This window comes from Dendrobates tinctorius, unplaced genomic scaffold (assembly GCF_039654945.1).
Source record: "Dendrobates tinctorius isolate UK_male_01 unplaced genomic scaffold, ASM3965494v1 ptg000011l, whole genome shotgun sequence".
Taxonomy (NCBI): Eukaryota; Metazoa; Chordata; class Amphibia; order Anura; family Dendrobatidae; genus Dendrobates; species Dendrobates tinctorius.
This window is the reverse complement of record NW_027361679.1, coordinates 6,469,152-6,493,392: the sequence shown is the minus strand read 5'-3', so window position 1 is coordinate 6,493,392 and position 24,241 is coordinate 6,469,152. Positions and strand designations below refer to the sequence as shown.

The 24,241-nt window shown below is 43.1% G+C and overlaps 1 protein-coding gene across 5 annotated transcripts in view; it reads left to right on the top strand.

Moving 5' to 3' along the window:
- The window catches only part of LOC141100851 (alcohol dehydrogenase 1-like), an 80,693-nt gene that overhangs the window by 35,219 nt on the left and 21,233 nt on the right, over positions 1-24,241 (top strand). For 4 of the 5 annotated variants that reach the window (XM_073589582.1, XM_073589563.1, XM_073589573.1 and 1 more), the window contains exons 4-7: positions 3,637-3,724; positions 10,227-10,446; positions 22,692-22,964; positions 23,933-24,068. In XM_073589582.1, coding sequence (XP_073445683.1) covers positions 3,637-3,724; positions 10,227-10,446; positions 22,692-22,964; positions 23,933-24,068 — 717 coding nt within the window. The remainder of the gene's footprint in view (positions 1-3,636; positions 3,725-10,226; positions 10,447-22,691; positions 22,965-23,932; positions 24,069-24,241) is intronic. The other variant, XM_073589556.1, reaches the window with a different exon arrangement.

Below are 24,241 nucleotides of genomic sequence, written 5' to 3'. Positions count from 1 at the left end.
TATCCCCATTAAAGCTCATTTGCCATTTATCAGCCCAAGCTTCTAGTTTACATAAATCCTCCTGTAATATAAAATTGTCCTCCTCTGTATTGATTACCCTGCAGAGTTTAGTGTCATCTGCAAATATTGAAATTCTACTCTCTATGCCCCCTACAAGGTCATTAATATATGTTAAAAAAAAGCGGTCCCAAAACTGACCCCTGTGGTACCCCACTGCTAACCGTTACCCAGTCCGAGTGTGCTCCATTAATAACCACCCTTTGTTTCCTATCCCTGAGCCAGCTCTTAACCCATCTACACATATTTTACCCTATCCCCATTGTTCTCATTTTATGTATCAACCTTTTGTGTGGCACCGTATCAAAAGCTTTTGAAAAGTCCATATACGCCACGTCCGCTGCATTCCCTTGGTCCAGTCCGGAACTTACCTCTTCATGAAAGCTTATCAGATTAGCCTGACAGGAACGGTCCCTTGTAAACCCATGTTGATATTGGGTCATGAGGTTATTCTTCTCCAGATACTCCAGTATAGTATCTCTTAGAAAACCCTCCAGGATTTTAGCCACAGTTGAGGTTAAACTTACTGGCCTATAATTTCCAAGTTCAGTTTTTGTCCCCTTTTGAATATTGGCACCACATTTGCTATATGCCAGTCCTATGGTACAGGCCTTGTTATTATGGAATCACCTCGTACACACACGGCTCTGCTCCGTACACCTCGTACACACACGGCTCCGCTCCGTACACCTCGTATACACATGGCTCCGCTCTGTACACCTCTTATACACACGGCTCTGCTCCGTACACCTCGTACACATGGCTCCGCTCCGTACATCTCGTACACACATGGCTCTGCTTTGTACACCTCGTACACACACGGCTCCGCTCTGACCAAAATCGTACACACAGCTCTGCTACATCCACACTGTAAACCCCTGCTGACCCCACACATAAACTTACCCTACCCTCATCCAGCACCATGACAACCAGCACAGCAGAGTCCTGTATACACCGAGGGCTGTGCACACAGCACCTGTGATGAGGTCACAGAAGGGGAGGAGTCAGGGGTCACATGATCAGGGGCCCCTGATCATGTGACCGCTGACTCCTCCCCTCCTGTGACCTCATCACAAGTCCTGTGTGCACAGCCACAGAACAGCCTAGCGACATCATTGCAAGCTGCAGTGGGTCTCTGCATGAGGATGGGGTGCATGGTGAGGCATGGTGGCTCAGTGCAGTGTGGGAAAAATAGACTCCGCGGGAGGGGGGTCAGAAACGGGACTGTCCCGCGAGAATCCGAGAATCGGGACGGTTGGGAGATATGGTCTGACCTGCCGGGCCCCTGACTCCCCCCTGGGCCCGGTCGCAGTGGCGACTCCTGCGACCCGTGGTAGTTGCGCCCCTGCACAATACAGTACACTTCAATGTTATCGATACATTACAATTCAATACAAAGCATAGCATAACTGATTATATGCATTTGTATAAAGGCATGACAGTGGCACCTGCCAATCTCTCTCCTTTTTGTACGGACTTTCTGCAAAGTTTCCATTAACCCATTGGAAGCTTTTGGCCTAATCAATGGGCTATATAATTTGCAGGTAGTGTAGGATGATATGTTGCAGCCATAATCTTACTAAATAATGGCAAATCTGCAGTGCTTTTGCCATGGTCTTGAAAACCATGCAAAAATAAAGACTGTGGACACCATGAAGTTGAGATGCATGATCACTTCATAGCTTGATGGCTAGCCTGACCTAGGCTAACTGTTTCATATACGTGTATGCCCATGAAGCAATATGTTCAGTTCGGTTGACCCATCTCTCTGGTCTTCCACAATGTTTAGAATGGTTCTTGTTTCAAATATGTGAGAAATCAAATGTGGTACCAATATTCAAAAAGGGCTCTAAAAGTGATCCTGGAAATTATAGGCCAGTAACGCTAACCTCTATTGTTGGTAAAATATTTGAAGGGTTTCGGAGGGATGTTATTCTGGATTATCTCAATGAGAATAACAGTTTAACTCCATGTCAGCATGGGTTTATGAGGAATCGCTCCTGTCAAACCAATCTAATCATATTTTATGAAGAGGTAAGCTATAGACTGGACCAAGGTGAGTCATTGGATGTGGTATATCTTGATTTTTCCAAAACGTTTGATACCGTGCCACACAAGAGGTTGGTACACAAAATGAGAATGCTGGGTCTGGGGGAAAATGTGTGTAAATGGTTAAGTAACTGGCTTAATGATAGAAAGCAGAGGGTGGTTATAAATGGTATATTCTCTAACTGGGTCGCTGTGACCAGTGGGGTACCGCAGGGGTCGGTGTTGGGACCTATTCTCTTTAACATATTTATTAACGATCTGGTAGAAGGTTTACACAGTAAAATATCAATATTTGCAGATGATACAAAACTATGTAAATCAGTTAATACAAGAGAAGATAGTATTCTGCTACAGATGGATCTGGATAAGTTGGAAACTTGGGCCAAAAGGTGACAGATGTGATTTAACAATGATAAATGTAAGGCTATGCACATGGGAAGAAGGAATCAATATCACCATTACACACTGAACGGTAAACCACTGGGTAAATCTGACATGGAGAAGGACTTGGGGATCCTAATTAATGATAAACTTACCTGGAGCAGCCAGTGCCAGGCAACGGCTGCCAAGGCAAACAGGATCATGGGGTGCATTAAAAGAGGTCTGGATACATGATGAGAGCATAAGGCTATGTGCACACAGAGTTCTTTGGTGGTGCGGATTTTGTAGTAAAATCCGCAGGACTTTAGTTTATCTGCGGATTTGCCTGCTGTTTTGCCCTGCGGTTTCACACCTCATAATGGATGAGGTGTGAAACCGCAGCGTTTCTGCACAAAAGAATTGACATGCTGTGGATTGTAAACTGCAGCAAAACCACGCGGAAAAATCCGCAGCATGTGCACAGCGTTTTCCAGTTTACCATTGAAAACAATGGTACTGTACAACGCACCTAAATCTGCAGCGGACCCGCAGCTGCAGAAACGCTGCGGATCCGCAGCAGAATCCGCACCGTATGCACATAGCCTTATGATGCCTCTGTACAAATCCCTGGTTAAACCGCACATGGAGTACTGTGTACAGTTTTGGGCACTGGTGCTCGGGAAGGAGATAATGGAACTAGAGCAAGTACAAAGGAGTGCAACAAAATTAATAAAGGGGATGGGAGAACTACAATACCCAGAGAGATTAGCAAAATTAGGAATATTTAGTCTAGAAAAAAGGTGACTGAGGGGTGATCTAGTAACCATATATAAATATATAAGGGGACAAAACAAATATCTCTCCAAGGATCTGTTTATACCAAGGAATGTGACAGTCACAAGGGGCCATTCCCTGTGTCTGGAGGAGAGAAGGCTTTTCCACCAACATAGAAGAGGATTCTTTACTGTTAGGGCAGTGAAAATCTGGAATTTCTTGCCTGAGGAGGTGGTGATGGCAAACTCAGTCAAGTGGTTGAAGAGAGGCCTGGATGTCTTCCTGGAGCGTAACAATATTGTATTTTACAGTTATTAGGTTCTTTAGAAGGACATAGATCTGTGGATTTATTCTGGATTAATCTTATTTATAACCTAAATTTTTATTTTTTTTAAGGTGACAAAGTAATCCCACTATGTATTCCTCAGTGCGGAAAGTGCAGTTCTTGTATTAGCCCAAACACCAACTGCTGTCTAAAAACACAGTAAGTATTTTATTTGACTTAAATTCAAATAATTGGCCCTTACATTTATTCTTCCCATTACTGCACAAGCCGCTGCCACCTCTGTGGACAGTACTTTTGATTGGTTGATAGTAGAATATATGGAATCAGCATGGGAGACAGGAGAAGACCTACTCTTAGGATCTGGACAGACTTGTGCCTGCTTGTTATAATAAAATACTGCAAACCTTATTTTGCTAGACACTACCAAGATCCGTGATACTAATGCTGAGACTGAATATCTGCCATCAGCCCTTCTGCAAAACAAAGGTCCTCCTGGTCTTTACATTACTGGAAATTTTACGCCATGCACTGCTCGCGGCATCTGTACTGCGTAACATTTTAAGAAGTCAAAATGGATGAAAGATTCTTTTTAGGTTGTTTTCATCCTGAAGTTATCTGTCATAAGATAACTGTTTATAATATAGGTTAAGTTGCCATAGCAGCTTTTACCCTGCAGTGGGGTAGGTCACCAATACATCGATGGACCAATTAACTAGACCAAAAGCTGCTTGTCACTCTGGCTTAGGTCCTCTTCGCCCGTGCATTTTTTTGCATATGCGTTCTATTTTTTTTTAAGGATAACATTCGTGTGTCATGAGCGTTACACATACCATTGTGCTGTACCATTTGTGCTGTTCCCAGATGCCGGCTGCTGAAGGCATCTTTTCTCATCATCGCCTGATCTTTCTGAGATCGGCGCGACCAGGCGACATTGATGGAAGTTGTATTCAGCCCCTGCTGTGTGCCTCCTGTGTAAAATTAAGAACTGAATTAAAAAAAATGCTGTGGCTTCTGTGTAATTTTCATAACGAGCAGAGTGAAAGACCACAGCTGGGAACCAATGTTACTAACCTTGGAAAGGAGACAATATCCCAAAAGGTTCCCAGGCTATCAGTAACAGCTTTCAGCTGTTTGCTTGGCCTTTACTGGTGAATTTAGGAGGGGCCACAGAAAAAAAAGACATAGTGTCCCTCCTATAAATTCAAACCAGCAAAGACTAAACAGACAGCTGTGGGTTGATATTAATAGCCTGGGAAGGGGCCAGAGATATTGCCTGTGCTCCATGGCTACTAATATCAGCTCTCAGCCAGCCCAAACATGACGCATCCATAAGATACGCCAAATTTGGCTTTTAGTCTTGTTGCTCCCACTTGCAACATGGCATCCAATCTCAATTCCAGCCAATTCTGCTTTGAAAAAGTCAAACAGTGCTCCTCTTCTGAGCTCTGCCGTGTGCCCAAACATTGGTTCACCCCCACATATGGGGTATGGGCATACTCAGTCCAAATTTCAATACAACTTTTGGGGTTTAATTTCTCCTGTTACCTTTGTAAAAATAAAAATTTGGGGGTGAAAAGATCATTTTTGTGGAAAAAAAAAGTTTAATAAACTTCTTGAAGGTGGTTTTGAGCACCGTGAGGGGTTCCGTTTTTAGAATGATGTCACTTTTGGGTATTTTCTGCCATATTGACCTCTCAAAGTGACTTCAAATGTGATGTGGTCCCTAAAAAATGGTTTTGTAAATTTTGTTGTAAAAATGAAAAATCGCTGGTCAACTTTTAACCCTTATAACTTCCTAAGAAAAAAAAAATTTTGATCCAAAATTGTACTGATGTAAAGCAGACATGTGGGAAATGTTATTTATTAAGTATTTTGTGTGACATATCTCTGATTTAAGGGTATAAAAATTACGTTTGAAAATTGCAAAATTTTAAAAATTTTCGCAATATTTGTTTTTTTTAAATAAATAAACGCAAGTCATATCGAAGAAATTTTACTGCTATCATGAAGTACAATATATCCCGAAAAAGCAGTCTCAGAATCAGTGGGATCCGTTAAAGCGTTCCAGAGTTATAACCTCTTAAAGTGACAGTGGTCAGAATTGTAAAAATTAGAGAAGTCTGAATGAGACAGATTATGGAGCGTCAGCCTGGCAGGTCCCGGGGTGCTGGATAGATCAGTTCCGATGCTGCTCCTGCCGGGTGCCTCAAAGGAGGATGAGAACATAGAACGCAGGAAAACCCGGTCACAGGGGAGCGCAAAGGATGAGGCATATGCCACCTGATGAAGATGGAGGTTATCCGTCGAAACGCGTAGTGGAATCTAATAAAAGAAGAAACCTTTTAACTACTCTCCTTCTCCTCATCCTTTGCGCTCCCCTGTGACCGGGTTTTCCTGCATTCCAGAATTGTAAAAATTAGCCTGGTCATTAAGCTGTAAAATGGCTGTCACTAAGGGGTTAATAATCTAATATATAAAGCTCAAGTGTGTGTATGTATGTGTGTATGTTCGGGATTGGCATCCGCACCGTCACAGCTACAGCCACAAAATTTTGCACAGTCACACGTCTGGACCCCGAGAGCGTCCTAAGCTATGTTGTGAGGCGAAATTTTAACCCCATGCGTTCCAATTCACCAAACAATTTTGCTCCTATCTACATAATGGGGAAAAAGTGTGTGTGTGTGTCAAGCCCCGCCCCTCATTATGATGTCATAATGGTTGCCATGGCGACGCTGATGTCATCATAGGTTGCAAGCCCCGCCGCTCATTATGATGTCATAATGGTTGACTATGGGATGGAGGATGTGTGATGGTTATATGGGCACTGGACTATGGGATGGAGGATATGTATGACGGGTATATGGGCACGGGACTATGGGATGGCGGATATGTATGACGGGTATATGGGCACGGGACTATGGGATGGCGGATATGTATGATGGGTATATGGGCACGGGACTATGGGATGGAGGATATGTATATGGGCATGGGACTATGAAATGAAGGATGTGTGATGGGTATATGGGCACTCGACTATGGGATGGCGAATATGTATGATGGGCATGGGACTATGGGATGGAGGATGTGTGATGGGTATATGGGCACGGGCCTATGGGATCGTGGATATGTTTGATGGGTATAGGGGCACGGGACTATGGGATGGAGGATAATTATTATTCGCTGTAACTAACCACAGTTAGTTACCAAGCCCGGGCAGCGCCGGGCTCTTCAGCTAGTTATAAATAAAGATAAGTTTTAAAGGGAAGTTTATATAAACCAATATTTGATTCACCCTTGTTTGAATACTTTTTGTTTGCCGATTTATTGATATTTATATAATTACCTTGTAATATTTTCACTTCCTGTCCAGATGTCATCGTATCCCAGAATTCCAAGCGGAGGAAGTTCACTGACCATCATATTGGGACACCCAAGTTATGGGTGTCTCAATATGGAAACTGATGCTGGTGCCAACCTATTGTGCGGTACCACCAGCGGAAGAACATCCCACCACAAAAACACACACATACATACACACACTCTATACACCATACGCACCACACACTCGCACTCTCACACTCTCACACTCTCACACTCACTCTCTCTCTCACACAGCCTCTTGTGCGGTACCACCAGTGGAACACCGTCGCACTGCCCCAGTGCGAATTCCGTGCAGGCGCAGTGAGTCATTCGGCTGATCCCGGTGGCAGATGCGCGACATGTCTACAGGCAGAGGAAGCCAGTCACATTAAAAGGGTTTTCCCATGAACGAAAGTTTATTTAAAAAATTGTCTATCTGATCATGTACGAAGCATACCACATCTCCTGGGCAGGGGAGGAAGCAAAAGACAATACTGCCATTACAGCAGGGAATCACAGAGGATTCATTTTGTGAGGTAAAATATTTCACTGACTGGTTTTTAAACAATATTTTACCTCACAAAATGTATCCTCTGCGATCTCCTGCTGTAATGTCAGTATTTCTTTTGCTTCCTCCCCTGCCCAGGAGCTGTGGTATGTTCTGTACACTATCAGACACAGGGGTGAGAGAGACAGAGCACAGGGGTGAGACAGCTCAAACAGGACAGCACATGTGGGGAGACAACAGCACAGGAAGGAGAGAGAGCAGACAAGGGCGATAGCTCATGGGGTAGAGAGGTCAAAAAAGAGAGCACAGACGGGAGATGTCAGCACATGGGGAAAGAGAGAGTGGATAGGTGGGTTAGCATATGGGGGGGAGATTCTCAACACTGCAAAGCCTGCCCTCCCGATGCGATAGCATCAGGCCTCCATCTAGTCTATTTATATAATTGCCTTGTAATGTTTTAATTTCCTGTTCTGTCCAGATGTCACCGTATCCCAATTCCAAGAGGAGGAAGTTCACCGTCAGCCATATTGGGACACCCAAGTGATGGGTGTCTCAATATGGAAACTGCTGCTGGTACCAACCTATTGCATGGTACCACCAGTGGAACACCGTCGCACCACACAAACACACTCTTTGTACACCATACCCACCACACACCCTCACACTCACTCTCTCACACTCACATTCACTCTCACACTCATACTCACATTCACACACTCAGACGCGCGCGAGCGCGCACACACACACAAATAACACACTCACACACACACACTCAGACTCACACACTAATACTCACACTCATGCAGCCTCTTGCGTGGTACCACCAGCAGAACACCGTCGCACTGCACCTGCGCGAATTCCACGCAGGCGCAGTGAATCATTCGGCTGATCCCGGCCACAGATGCGCAACGTGTCTACAGGCAGAGGAAGCTAGTCACATTAAAGGGGTTTTCCCACGAATGAAAATTCATTTTAAAAATTGTCTGTGTCTGACCATTTATGGAGCACACCACATCTCCTGGGCAGGGGAGGAAGCAAAAGACAATACTGACATTACAGCAGGGAATCACAGAGGATTCATTATGTGAGGTAAAATATTTCACTGACTGTTTTTAAACAATATTTTACCTCACAAAATGTCTCCTCTGCGATCTCCTGCTGTAATGTTGGAGCACCCGCCAGGGCAGTGGGGATACTCGGTATCGGGCTGTTTCTTAAAGGGGCAGTGTCACGGCGGAGGTGATCTGATCCGTGGCCCTGGGAATCCAAGAGAAGGGGGTATTTACAGGGGAAAAATAAAGAGTTTGTAAAGTAGTGTTTGTGACACCATCTGTGGTTTCTGGTCAGAGGTGACCAGCTCTGCAGTGCAGATCCTCTAGGACTGATGGTGTTATGCAGCAGTGTTGGAATAGCTCTCCACAGGTAGAGCTGTTGTCTCAGGGCAGTAGTTGTAAGATGGAAGTAATAGGTGATGGTGATGTTAGATGTAGCAGTGCTGAGTAGGTGATGCAGGAAGAATGCAGAGGACACAGATGGTGCAGTTCCAAAGCTTTATTCACAGTTCTGGTGTACACAGATGCCCGCTTGGTGCTGTGTCCTCCAGGTGAGGGGTCCAGTAAACTTCTAGGCAGATGGAGAACACCCTTTCAGCACTCCCTTCAGTGTGTTCCTTTCCTGGCCACCCCTCAGTGTTGCTTTCCCGCCTCTTTCTACACAACACTTCACAGTCAGTGTCCCAGGCCAGCAGCCGCGGACCCTGACGGAAGATGTATTCTCTGCGTTTCCTTGCTCCTTTATGGCTGCCTTTCCGGAGAAGATAACTGTGGTTAGTGGCTGATGTACCTAAAACTGCCACAGCTGTCGGCTTTCCAGCTGAGTCCTGTTGTCCACTCCACTAGGCTAGGGGCCGAAACCCTTCTGCTACCTGATCCCTTAACCTGGTGTCCGTCAGCGTGGAACAAGCCCCACGGGTAGTATAGACACTGCTCCATGCCTCTAGGATCCCTTCCCTCTCACAGGAAGCTTCCTTCAGTCTTCTTCCTTCCAAGCAGCTCCTCCTGACAGGGAGCTGCTTCAGCACACGTCTGTTACTTTCACTTTCTCCTCACGTTCTGACTAACACTCTCTTCTCCCGCTCTCATCCTACTAGCTCCACCCACCTCCCAACACTCTTTTCTTCCCAGCAGGGATGAGATCATCCTCCCTTAGGGTCCATCCAGGGTGCCCTGCTACTATTGGATGTGTGTTGGGCGCAGGTGTAGAGTGCTGTTAGGTGCCCCCACCTTACCTGGGAAGTGGGATACCACACCTCTGGATAAGGTGCAGTACCTCTGTGGTGATTGAACCCTCAGGGGTGCCACAATGTCAGTATTGTCTTTTGCTTCCTCCCCTGCCCAGGAGCTGTGGTATGTTCTGTACATGGTCAGACACAGGGGTGAGAGAGACAGAGCACACAGGGGAGACAGCTCAAATGGGACAGCACAGGAAGGAGAGAGACAGCAGACAATGCGGATAGCACATGGGGTAGACAGGTCAAAGAGAGCACAAACGGGAGATGTCAGCACATGGGGAAAGAGAAATTGGATAGGTGGGTGAGCACATGGGGGAGAGATTTTCAATGCTGCAAATCCTGCCCCCATTATGACATTACCGCCCTCCCGATGCAATAGCATCGGGTCTCCATCTAGTATATATATATTTGCCCAATGAAAGTTTATAGTATGAATGCATTTTATTCTAATCAACATATCCTCCTGACATGGATTTATTTTCAAAGGAAGTATTTAACCCCCCTGAATCCTATGCATTTCTCCTCATCTTTTTTGAATACAGCATGAGTGAATCCCAAAATGTAATGCCCGATAAAACTACAAGGTTTTCATGCAAGGGGAAGAGCGTGCATCACTTTTTATGGACAAGTACTTTTTCAGAATATACTGTAGTACCTACTGATGCTGTTGCAAAGATTGATGACCGGGCACCACTAGACAAAGCGTGTCTTTTTGGTTGTGGATTTCCCACCGGATATGGAGCAGCTGTCAATACAGCAAAGGTGAGGAATTATTTGTGTTCTTTAATATATTGCATATATTAACCCCTTCCCGACCAATGACACAGCATATGCGTCATGAAAGTCGGTGCCAATGTGACCAATGACGCATATGCTGTGTCATGAGTTTAAAGCCCCCCTGCGGGTCTGGTGACAGGGGTCAAAGAAAGGTCACCTGACCCGCAGATACAGGGGGCTTTGCACTTCACCACAGGGGGAGTGGCTTCGCCCCCACGTGGCTACGATCGCTCTGATTGGCTGTTTCACTTTTAACAGCCAATCAGAGCGATAGTAATATTTCATCAATGAAATTTGATGAAATATTACTATCCAGCCATGACCGATGCTGCAATAGCTGGAGATCGTGATCCGACCCCCCCACCCGGCTGGCAGCGGCGATCGGCAGCCGCCGCAATAATCTGCTCCCCCCGGTACCTTATGAGTCCCGGTACCTCCTGGTGTCCCGCCGTCTTCTCTCCATGGGCGCCGCCATCTTACAAAATGGTGGGCACATGCGCAGTGTGCCAGCCAGCGAATTCATTCATTCATTTTACAGGTACACTTTGATCACTGTGATAAACTATCACAATGATCAAAATACAAAAAAAGTAAATAAAGCTCCCCTTTATCACCCCCATACCTAGTGACACATAATAAAATAAAGAAAATATATTTATTTTTATTTTTCCCTTAGGGTTGCAATTAGGGTTAGGGTTGCAATTAGGGTTAGGGTTGCAATTAGGGTTAAGATTAGGGTTAGGGGTGTGTTGGGGTTGGGATTAGGGTTAGGCTTGTGGTTAGGGTTATGGTTGGGATTAGGGTTAGGGGTGTGTTGGGGTGGGTTGGGGTTAGGGTTGAGTTAGAATTGAGAGGGTTTCCACTATTTAGGCACACCAGGGGGTCTCCAAACATGACATGGCGCCACCATTGATTCCAGCCAATTTTGCGTCCAAAAAGTCAAACGGTGTTCCCTCCCTTCCGAGCCCCGACATGTATCCAAACAGTGGTTTACCGCCACATATGGGGTATCAGCATACTCAGGAAAATTGCACAACAACTTTGGGGGTCTAATTTCTCCTGATACCCTTGGGAAAATAAAAAATTGGGGGCTAAAAAATATTTGTGAAAAAAAGATTTATTTTTACGGCTCTACATTATAAACTTCTGTGAAGCACTTGGGGGCTCAAAGTGCTCACCACACATCTAGATAAGCTACTTGGGGGGTCTAGTTTTTAAAATGGGGTCACTTGTGGGGGTTTCTACTGTTTAGGCACTTCAGGGGCTCTGCAAATGTAACATGACGCCTGCAGACCATTCCATCAAGTCGGCATTTCAAAACGTCACTACTTCCCTTCCGAGCCCCGACGTGTGCCCAAACAGTGATTCCTCCGCACATATGGGGTACCAGCGTACTCATGACAAACTGGACAACAATTTTTAAGGTCCAATTTTTCATGTTACCCTTGTGAAAATAAAAAATTGCGGGCTAAAAAAATCATTTTTTGAGGAAAAAAATGTTTTTTTATTTTCACGGTTCTGCGTTATAAACTTCTGTGAAGCCCTTGGGGGTTCAAAGTGCTCACCACACTTCTAGGTAAGTTCCTTAGGGGCCTAGTTTCCAAAATGGTGTCATTTGTGGGGCTACTCCATTGTTTAGGCACACAGGGGCTCTCCAAACACGACATGGTGTCCGCTAACGATTGGAGCTAATTTTCAATTCAAAAGTCAAATGGCGCTCCTTCCCTTCTGGGCCCTGCCGTGCGCCCAAACAGTGGTTTATGAAAACATATAAGGTATTGGTGTACTAAGGAAAAATTGGCCAACAAATTTTAGTATCCATTTTAAACTGTTACACATGTGAAGATGAAGAAATTGAGGCTAAAAGAAAATTTTTGTGAAAAAAAAGTACTTTTTTTTACGGATCAAAGTGCTAACTATGCATCTAAAGTTCCTTAGGGGGTCTAGTTTCCAAAGTGGGGTCACTTGTGGGGGAGCTCCAAGGTTTAGGCTCACAGGGGCTTTCCAAATGTGACATGGCAACCGCTAACGATTGGAGCTAATTTTCCATTCAAAAAATCAAATGGTGGTCCTTCCCTTCCACGCCCTGCCGTGTGCCCAAACAGTGGTTTATGACCACATGAGGTATTGGTGTACTCAGGAGAATTTGCCCAACAAATTTTAGGATCCATTTTATCCTGTTGCCAATGTGAAAATGAAAAAATTGATGCTTATAAAAAAATTTTGTTGGAAAAATTAAAATGTCCATTTTTAGTTCCTGTGAAGCACCTGAAGAGTTAATAATCTTCTTGAATGTAGTTTTAAGTAGCTTAAGGGGTGCAGTTTTTAGAATGGTGTCAGTTTTGGGTATTTTCTGCCATATAGAAAATGGGTCTTGTAAATTTTGCTATAAAAATGAGAAATCGCTGGTCAACTTTTAACCCTTATAACTTCCTAACCAAAAAAAATGTTGTTTCCAAAATTGTGCTGATGTAAAGTAGACATGGGAGAAATGTTATTTATTAACTATTTTGTGTCACATAACACTCTGGTTTAACACAATAAAAATTTAAGATTTAAAAATTGCGAAATTTGCAAAATTTGTGCCAAACTTCCATTTTTTTCACAAATAAACGCAAAAATTATCGACCTAAATTTACCACTATCATGAAGCCCAATATGTCGCTGAAAAAGCTTTGTCACAGTGCAGAAAGACACATTTTATGAGCAAACACATTGGGACATGTATACATTACACACACAAGAGTTTTTTTGACCTCTGTGGTACAGTAAAGGGTATTTTACTGGATGGGAGATACATTTCTCCCAGCAGATTAATGTTTGGCCAGGTTTTTCCCTAAAGACAGGACCTGCGATGATGTCATGGCCACGTGATCAGCCCGTGGGAGGGATTATGGGCTATGTAATGGAGGTTGGTGCTTGGCACATGGTGAGTGTGTCTGGAAGTTACAGGAACTTGGCTGGACTTAGCCTGAACTTGTACACAGGATCCCCGTGCTGCAGGACTATAGCAGCAAGACTCTCAACAACCCTGGGAATGGCATCTGGCGGATGCCGCAGGACCTGGCAGCCGCTTAGTTAGGTCCGTCCCGTGCAAAGGGTGAGTCAGGGACCAGTGGTGCTCCAAGCTGGAGTACATTTATGTTTTCCCTTATTTTCTGTTAACCTGCTGTTTGCAAAGTGACCTTATGGCTATGTGCCCACGTAGCGTTTTAAAACGCTCACTAAAAACCGGACTCCTTCCCAGAAGTCGCGCGTTTTTTTCCGCGCGATTTCACCGCGATTTTACCGCGATTTTACCGTGATTATGATCGCGATTTTGCCGCGATTTTCGCATGCGATATTCAAGCACTTTCCAAGCTATTTGAAGCATCGCTTGGCAAGTGATAGGTTGGTCACACTCGTCAAACATAGTGTTTGACAAGTGTGACCAGGTTTTTACTATTGAGGCTGCCTATGCGGCATCAATAGTAAAAGATAGGACGTTAAAATGCTAAAAAAAATAAAAAAATCGGGGTATATTTACCTTCCGGCGTCCCGCGCTGCATTCCCGGGCCACAGTGTTCCCAGTAATGCTTTGCGAGACCTGTGATGACGTAGTCTCGCGTTGCTATAGCGATCTCACGAGACCGCTGGAGTCACGCGAGACTACGTCATTACAGGGCCTTGCCGCAAGGCATTACTGGGAACGCTTAGGCCGGGAATGCAGCGCGGGACACCGGAAGGTAAATATACCCCGATTATAATTTTTTTTTACAGGGGTATGGTACCCAGGGCCTGGAGGACAGTCTCCTCTCCTCCACACCGTGGGTACCAACCGCACATGCGGGAAGTAAGCGATTCTCATGCATTCCTATGGGTGCGGAATCGCGGCAATTCTTTGCGATTCCGCACAAAAGAATGAGCATGCTGCGATTTTTTTCCACGATGCGACTCCGCCGCGGAAAAAAGCGCAGCATTAGCACAGCATGTGCGGAATGCCATAGGAATGCATGGGGGGCGTTCTGTACACAATTTTTAAACGTTTTCGCGCCAAAAATCACCGCAAAAACGCTTAAAAATCGCTACGTGGGCACATAGCCTAAACCACTGAAATTAGACTTTAAGCCTGTGTGTTGCCTCGTTACTGCAGCCCTGCCATTACCTACCAGAGCGAATCCCTACACCTCCCATTTTAATTCCATAGACCTTAATATGGAGATGGTTCTACCTTTGCAGCTCTAACAGCTTCCACTGTTGTGAGAAGACTTTTTACAAGATTTTAGAGTATGTATTTGGGGATATTTTTTTTTTCTCCCCCAGGCATGTAGAAGATCATTTGTGACGATTGGTATTGTGCTTGATGATATAAGGCCTCTAAGCAGCCAGAGAAATACCAAACCTGCATAGAAATTCATAAACCAAAAAAGCTGTTCATCGCCATTTTCCGAGACCCTTAACCCTTTCCTGGTCTTTGCGACCTTTGACGTATTGATAGCCATGACCTATCTCCCACGCACAGGACAGCTGACACCCGGCAGTCAGTGCAGGAGCGGTGCCCAACAGATAATTCATCTCTTCAGAAACACTGAGGATGAGGAGAAAACCTGATGGCGGAGTATTAATAGCTCACCTTCCCGCACTTTTTTCCACCAATCAGAGTGACATCTGACAGACGACCAGGCCAGCCATTCAGGACGATCGCCCGTCTCCATTTCTTAACAGGGACTGTTAACCCTTTACCGTTTTGCTCATGAGGATCCTCATGAGAACTTAAAGTATCTATAAAAACAAAAACTGGAAAACAGCATAACAGTACTAACCCTCGTTTAACATCCTTTAGGCTGGTTTCACACTTGTGTTTTTTTGCGCTGTATTTTAGCGCTAAAAAACGCATGCATTTTTTCCTATATTTTGCATGGGTTGCGCTTATGTGCGCATACATATGTTTGTATGCGTTTTTACGCGCATGCGTTTTTTGTGGTGTGCGCTCGGGCGTACAAAATGCATCCTGTTGCATTTTTTGGGCATCCGACTTGCCTCAAAAAAAACGCATGCGCGCGCAATGCGTTTTTTTACAGCAAGACACCAATTATAAGTCTATGGGTGCTCAAATGTGCGCATTGGCATGCTCATGTATGCTTTTTTTGAGCATGCGTTTTTTGTTAACCATTGGTTAGACAATGGAAATTAGGGGTTTGGGTTAGTTAGGGTTAGTGAAGGGGGTTAGGGTTAGAGTTAGGGTTAGTATGGTTTGGTTAAGTGTTAGGGTTTAGGGTTAGTTAGGGTTTGGGTTAGTAGGGTTAGGGTATGGTTTGGTTAAGGGTTAGGGTTAGTAAAGTCATGGTTTGGGTTAGTGTGAGGGGCCAACTAATGTTGGAAAAAAACGCAAACGCGGTAAAAACGCACTAAAAATGCATAAAAACGCTGTGTTTTTTTCATGCATGCTCATAAAAATGCATGAAAAAAATGCAGCGTTTGTATGCGTTTTTTCCATGCGTTTTTTTGCGGGAAAAATGCGCTGCAAAACAAAGCAAGTATGAAAGTAGCCTTAAACTTTAAGTGCCACGAACCCATGTAGCCCCCGCTCTAATTGCTGCGGGGGCTGTCCAATAGTGTAACTGTTTGGTATTTTCTGTCATAGATCCCTCAGTCACTTCAAATGTGATGTGGTGTGTAAAAATAAATAAATAAAAAATAAAAAAATGGTTTTGTAAATTTTGTTGTAAAAATGAGAAATCGCTGGTCAACTTTTAACCCTTTAATAACTTCCTGACAAAAAGTTTCAAAATTGTGCTAATGTAAAGTAGACATGTGGGAAATATAATTTATTAACTATTTTGTGTGACATAACTCTTTAGTTTAAGGACATAAACGCAAGTCATATCAAATAAATTTTACCACTCTCATTAAAATACTATATGTCATGAAGAATATTTAGAATAGAGAGTCCTCAGTGGTTGATACCATCTTTTCAGTTAGCCATTAAAAGGTAACAAATTGCAAGCTTTCGAGACTACTCAGGTCTCTTCATCATGCTAGACTAATACAACATCTGATGAATTGCATATTTATACACAAGACAGCAGAGAAATACCGCAATAGATAAGACAAGTGATGTGAAGCAGAATTGTCATTATGGGAGAAGGTTAAATATAAATATTGGAGCAGTTCATAGATAAAAAGCCTGAAAGTTTTATTGCCCTCTGATGGGGTCTAGTTCATGTTGTGATGACCCCAGAAGGTCTGAAGAGCAAATTCCTTAATTGATGTAAAAAGACTTATATCCATGCGACACATTCATTCCTGCACTGAATGTGTCGAAAGTTTCCATAAATTTGTACTCTGAGATTCTTCTCTCTCTCTGAGACTTGAAGTTACCTTTTAATACAAGTAATTTAATGTCCATCATGTTATGACCAGGGATACAAAAATGTTTTGCCACAGGTAGATCCATTCTTTTTTCTCTTATTGTGTGACGATGAGCATTCATCCTTGTTCTCAGTTTTTGCCCTGTCTCCACCACATACAGAACCCCAGTTGGACATTTAGTACAAGTACACCACATTAGATGTGATGCAGCTGAAAGTACCTGGGATCTTGTAGTCCTGATGTGAGTTGGGGATCTTTATCTTGTCCGTGGTCATTATAAATGCTAAATTACTAACTAACACGGTAAAAAGATATATATATATATATATATATATATATATATATATATATAATCTCTTTCCTGTATCTATATGTCATGAAAAAAGTCTCAAAATAGGTAAGATGCCATTGAACCATTCCAGAGGTATTACCACATAAAGTGATAGTGGTCAGAATTGTAAAATTTGGCCTGGTCATGAAGGTGAAAACAGGCTGGGGTGCTGAAGGGGGTTGTCTGGTCCAAATGGATAAATTGCAGTCATTCTGCATGACTGTATAAATTCCCCCAGCGCAGCAGCAGGAGTGGGGCGATGCTGTGGGCCCTGGGCTGGGAGGAGGGGATGTTCGGGGCTGCAAGGCTGTAGAGGGCTCGGGGCTTTCAGAAAATGTCGGGAGTCCCTGTACTTCCCATCATTTTTACTGCGGTGGACTTGGGAAAAATGGCCACTGGAGGGAGCGCATGTGCAGATTGAGATCTCTGAAGCCAAGATCTCAATATCCCCATGCGCCACCTCTGGTGGCCATTTTTCCGAAGTTCGCTGCAGTGAAAAGGATGGGAAGTGTGAAGACTCACAGCATTTCATGAAATCCCAGAACCCACCACCGAACACTCCCTCCTCCCAACCCAGGGCTTGCTGCAGCAGTGATCCTGCCTGCTGGGACTCTGCTTCACCGCAGCCACCTATTCCCCGGTAAACTAAATTCAGATTATAAGATGCACATCCATTTTCCCAAAAAAAAATTTTGGGAAAAAGTGCGTCTTATAATCTAAAATATACAGTATATAGCTGGTGAAATAAATATTGAACATGTCACCAATTTTCTAAGTAAATTTGTAAAGGTGCTATTAACACTAAATTCTCACCAGATGTTTCTAACAACCCATCTAATTCACACAGTCAACAAAAAAAATGAAACCTTAGAAGTCCCTAAATTATGTGTACAAGTAATAAGAAATAACACAGGGGAAAGTATTGAACATGCTTACTGAAATTTATATTAATTCTTTCTACACAAGTCGTTGTTGGTGATGACAGCTTCAAGATGACTCCTGTATGCAATAGCTAGTCGCATGTATTGCTCAGTTGTGATTTTGGCCCATTCTTCCACACAAATACTCAACAAATCCTGAAGGTTCCTTCTATGATCTCTGAGCTTTCTTTCCATAAATTTTCTATTGCATTCAGGTCAAGTGATTGGCTGGGCATTTCTAAATGCTTTGTTTTCTTTCTCTAAAACCAATTGAAAGTTTCCTTGGCTGTGTGTTTAAAATCACTGTCTTGTTGAAATGTTCACCCTCATTTCATCTACATCATCCTGGTAGATGGCAGCAGATTTTTATCAAGAATATTTTGGTACATTTATCCATTTATCCTTTGTCCATGCCGTAAGGCTCATAAACAGCCTCACACAATGAAGTTCTCACCTCTAAACTTCACTGTTGGTTTGGTGTTTTGGGGGTGATATGCAGGACCTTTTGAACTCCAAATATAGAGTGTATTATGGTATCCAAAGACTTCAATTTTGGTCTCATCTGACCAGCCTATATTTTCCCCATATTTCACATTCTTATCTAAATGTTGTCAAACAAAATTTAAATACACTTGAACATGCTTGTTTTCAACACGAGTCTTGAGTGGTGAGTGTGCAAACAAGCCATGGATGTTGAGTGCATTACTTATGGTTTTCCTTGAAACAATTGTACCTGCTGATTCCAGATCTTTATGTAACTCCCACAAGTGGTCCTTGGCTCTTGGACAACACTTCTGATAACTCTTTTCACCCCACAAGGAGAAACCTTACCCCTTAGACCTCAGTCCAGAGCCTGTCACCTAGCCAAATCAGTTCTAATACTTTGCACTGACGAGGGCCAATAGCCCGAAACACCGTGTCTGCAAATTGAGATTCTGCTTTGGCTTTTATCCTAAGTCATATTACAAGAATCGTTAAAGGGTTGATTATGACTTGTAGGATCGCTACTACCAACAGGTGGCGCTATAGAGTTCAAGTCCTCTTCCTCTCTGAAGAGGCAATTTACATATTTTCCCAGAGGAGCATTGCACAGCGAATAAGCCTTCTTACCTTGACAAGCCAGAGGTGGTATGTCACTCTCAAGAAGGAGAAACCTTACCCCTTAGACCTCACCCCTCTGTCTGAAATCTTGCCGGGAACACCTGGTTATGGCCTGCTTATGATGAAATTGTTCTTTCAACTTCCAGATTTTGGCCACAACAGTGCTCACTTTCATGTCAATTAGCATCTTTTAGAAATGTATTTACTTAGAAAATTGGTGACAAAACTTATTTCACCCGCTATGTTTGTGTTTGTATGTTTCCTTACATCTTTATATATCACAATCTTGGTCTCCAAAAAATGTCTGGTGTCACAAGAGTACCATTATAACAGGCAAGGGGGTCTGCAGCAGGCTGTATTAGAAGCTCACCAAATACTTACTGTGGGAATTTAGCCTAAACTTGTGTTCCAATACTTTTCTCTTTTTAAAGGCCAATTCATCCTTAACCCCTTCATGACCCAGGCTATTTTGACCTCAATGACCTGGCCATTTTTTGCAATTCTGACCAGTGTCCCTTTATGAGTTAATAACTCAGGAACGCTTCAACACATCCTAGCGATTCTGAGGTTGTTTTTTCATGACATATTCGGCTTCATGTTAGTGGTAAATTTAGGTCAATAATTTTTGCGTTTATTTGTGAAAAAAATGGAAATTTGGTGAAAATTTTTAAAATTTTGCAATTTTCAAATTTTGAATCTTTATTCTGTTAAACCAGAGAAGTATGTGACACAAAATAGTTACTAAATAACATTTCTCACATGTCTACTTTACATCAGCACAATTTTGGAAACAAAATTTTTTTGTTAGGAAGTTATAAGGGTTAAAAGTTGACCAGTGATTTCTCATTTTTACAACAAAATTTACAAAACCATTTTTTTTAGGGACCACCTCACATTTGAAGTCACTTTGAGGGGTCTATATGGCAGAAAATGCCCAAAAGTGACACCATTCTAAAAACTGCACCCCTCAAGCTACTTAAAACTACATTCAAGAAGATTATTAACCCTTCAGGTGCTTCACAGGAACTCAAGCAACGTGGATGGAAAAAATGGACATTTTAATTTTTCCAACAAAAATTTTCTTTTAGCATCAATTTTTTCATTTTCACGTGGGTAACAGGATAAAATGGATCCTAAAATTTGTTGGGCAATTTCTCCTGAGTACAACGATACCTCATATGTGGTCATAAACCACTGTTTGGGCGCACGGCAGGGCCCGGAAGGGAAGGAGCGTCATTTGACTTTTTGAATGGAAAATTAGCTCCAATCGTTAGCGGACACCATGTGGTGTTTGGAGAGCCCCTGTGTGCCTAAACTTTGGAGCTCCCCCACAAATGACCCCATTTTGGAAACTAGACCCCCTAAGGACCTTATCTAGATGTGTGGTGAGCACTCTGAACCCCCAAGTGCTTCACAGAAGTTTATAACGCAGAACCGTGAAAATAAAAAAAAAAAATTTTTTCCCTCTAAATGATATTTAGCCCACTATTTTTTATTTTCACAAGAGTAACAGAATAAATTGGACCCCAAAAGTTGTTGTCCAGTTTGTCCTGAGTACGCTGGTACCCCATATGTGGGGGGGCGACCACTGTTTGGGCACATGATGGGGCTCGGAAGGGAAGTAGTGACGTTTTCAAATGTCGACTTGATAGAATGGTCTGCGGGCATCATGTTACATTTACAGAGCCCCTGATGTACCTAAACAGTGGAAACCCCCCACAAGTGACCCCATTTTGGAAACTAGACCACCCAAGGAACTAATCTAGATGTGTGGTGAGCACGTTGAACCCCCAAGTGCTTAACAGAAGTTTATAACGTAGAGCCGTGAAAATAAAAAATAATTTTTTCTCCACAAAAATTATTTTTCTAGCCCCCAATTTTTAATTTTCCCAAGGGTAACAGGAGAAATTAGACCCCCAAAGTTGTTGTGCAATTTTTCCTGAGTACACTGATACCCCGTATGTGGGGGTAAACCACTGTTTGGGCACACGTCGGGGCTCGGAATGGAGGCAGCACTGTTCGACTTTTTGACCGCAAAATTGGCTGGAATAATTGGCGCCATGTCGTGTTTGGAGACCCCCTGATATGCCTAAACAGTGGAAACCCCTCAATTCTAACTCCAATCCTAACCCCAACACACCCCTAACCCTAATCACAACCCTAACCCGAACACACCCCTAACCCTAATCCCAACCCTAATCACAAACCTAGCCCTAGCCCTAACCCTAACCCTATTTCTAACCCTAATTGAAAAATAAAAATATTTTATTATTTGTCCCTATGGGGGTGATAAGGGGGGCGTTGATTTACTTTTTTTTTTATTTTGATCACTCTGAGAGTTTATTACAGTGATCAAAATAAAAAAAAATGAATCTGCTGCCGGGAAATGCTGGCGGGCGCACTGCGCATGCGCCTGCCATTCTCCAAGACGGAGGCACCCATGGATCGGGACGGCGGGACACCAGGACGGCCATGGGGGGGTTAGTGAGCATCGTGGGGGGATCAGAAGGTGGGGGGAGCAGAGGGAAGGGGGAGGGGGGCAGATTGTGACAGCGGCGGCCGATTGGTGCCATCAGTCGGCGGGGGGGTTAACTTAGTGTCTCCAGCCATGTCCGATGCTATTTCAGCATCGGACCTTTCCATGACCCCGGGTCACCCAACCCGCAGGGGGGCTTTGAAGTCATGACACAGGGCATGCGTCATGGGTCGGATTGGCACCGACTTTCATGACGCATACGCTGTGTCACAGGTCGGGAAGGGGTTAATGAAGGGGCTTTGCTTAAGCATGCCACTTAATGAATTAGGTTTAAGTGTTATCCAGTGTGTGATACAGCCAGAAATGTACTCCAGTCAGTAAAATGGCATAACTTATTAACTTCCATTCCATGTTACACCCATGTTGGCGCAGTTAGTCATGACTGGTGTGTAAATGATGCAATATTTTTCCGCAACCCTCAAGTTGTCCAAAAATATTGACACTTTATTAAGGTGTGTTTTGCCAGAATTGCAATGAAAAAAATCTTAAAAATGGCCTCCATTTTGCTTTTTGAAGCAGAAAACTGTAACTCAACACCGCACAAGACATTGAGCATGTTAAATTAGCTGTTAAGTGTCAAGAGAACGTTTTGTGCCTCATTAGTATAGATAATGCATTGATGCTGCTTAAGCGGAGTGGTTTAGGCCAGAGTGCCCCAACTCCAGTCCTCAAGGCCCACCAACAGATCATGTTTTCAAGATTTCCTTAGTATTGCTCAAGTGATAATTGCATCACCTGAACTGTTGGTGGGCCTTGATGACTGGAGTTGGGGAACCCTGGTTTAGGCAAAGCCTTTCTGTGAAGAACCTGTTAAGAGCTGCCAGATTTACACGTACAGTGTGCTATCACAGGGTAAAGCTAAAAGGTATCCTTGAAGGTGCAACATTTTATGTGCTCTGTAGCTTAGCACTAAATGTAAATCTACACCAAGAATGATTTGGCACAAGGACTAGATGGTGAATCCAATAAACCTTGTTTTGTGTCTGTGTAGGTAGAACCGGGCTCTTCCTGTGCAATATTCGGTTTAGGAGCCATTGGCCTGTCAGTCATTATAGGCTGTAAACTATCTGGAGCTTCAAGAATAATAGCCATAGATATAAACAGCAGCAAGTTTGGAACGGCAATGGCATTTGGTGCTACTGATTGCATCAACCCAAAGGATTACAGCAAGCCGGTAGAGGAAGTCATAATTGAAATGACAGGACATGGAGTACATTATTCTTTTGAGTGTATTGGAAGTACAGATGCTATGGCAAGTATGACAGTATGTCTACCTGGTTTATCATTGTTCTCTTATTTTGACCCTTTGCTGCTGTTCTTATAGCAAAAAATGACCATTTTTAAAACAAACATGGGGGCAGTTAACGAAACTTGTATAAGGCATAAGGCTTCTTCAAAGATATTTCACCATAACTGCTTGAAAACATTGCAATTTTAGTTACCAGTAGTTATCATTTTAAGTGCACACTTACTTTAAAATGTAGGTGTATGGCTGAAAAATGCATCCCACCCCCCGAAAAAAAAATTCCACGTTCATGCAACTGCTCCATTTTATTCTCTGTGAAACTACCAGATATTTGGTTATTTCCAGCAGTCCCATAATGATTGAATTGCAATCATTTCATTTCAATGGAGAATTTCAGATCAATGGTAATCCCAGTGTCAGGACACCCCCCCCCCCCCAACAATCCGCAAGTTATAACTTATCCTGTTATTAGGAGATACATTTAAATCACGAAAATAAGTCTTGGACAATCACTGTCATGTTCTCCTGCAGATTATATCTGATTGCTGGAGGTAGCAGAAGCTTCGAATAAGAAAAACTCTTTCCAAAGAAAACGAGTCCTTTACCATAAGTCTGCCAAGGGACTGTATATTACAGTATGATAATACTCCCTTTCAACAGATTCCCAATTTATGAAATTTCCTGGCAACGTGGATCTTAGGATAGAACTTTGGGATACCAATGTTAGTCGTACATTACAAAGCTCTGCATAATCGTCAGAATTTTTAACTGCCTTCCATAATACTTATGTGCAAATATTTCGGGCAAAATGTTCATACTTGTCAGATCACATTTCTCAAAATTGTGCATGCATGTAATTTTTAAATCCTTTTTTTATATATATATCCCGCGTGAGGAAGAGCAGTATACACAGATGAATCCACCCTTTAGCATATTTCTTATTTCTTGTTTTAATGTGTGCCTTTTTTTTTCTTCTTTTTTTTTAGAAAGCCGCATTGGATTGTACTCACATGGGATATGGAACCAGTGTGATAATAGGAGGGGCGCCTCCAAATGCACATATAACTTTTGATCCATATCTACTCTTCACAGGTCGTACATGGAAAGGGAGCATTTTTGGAGGTATGAGGAGATCAATACATCTTGAAAGAGAGATTGATTGTGAAGTCATTTTACTAAATATGTTAGAATTGCTTAAAATCCCATACCATAATATTACTCGCAGTACTAATATTCAGGGTCAGATACTAGGCAAGTCAAATAGTGTTTCTTCAGAAGAGAAGCAGTGTTCAGCA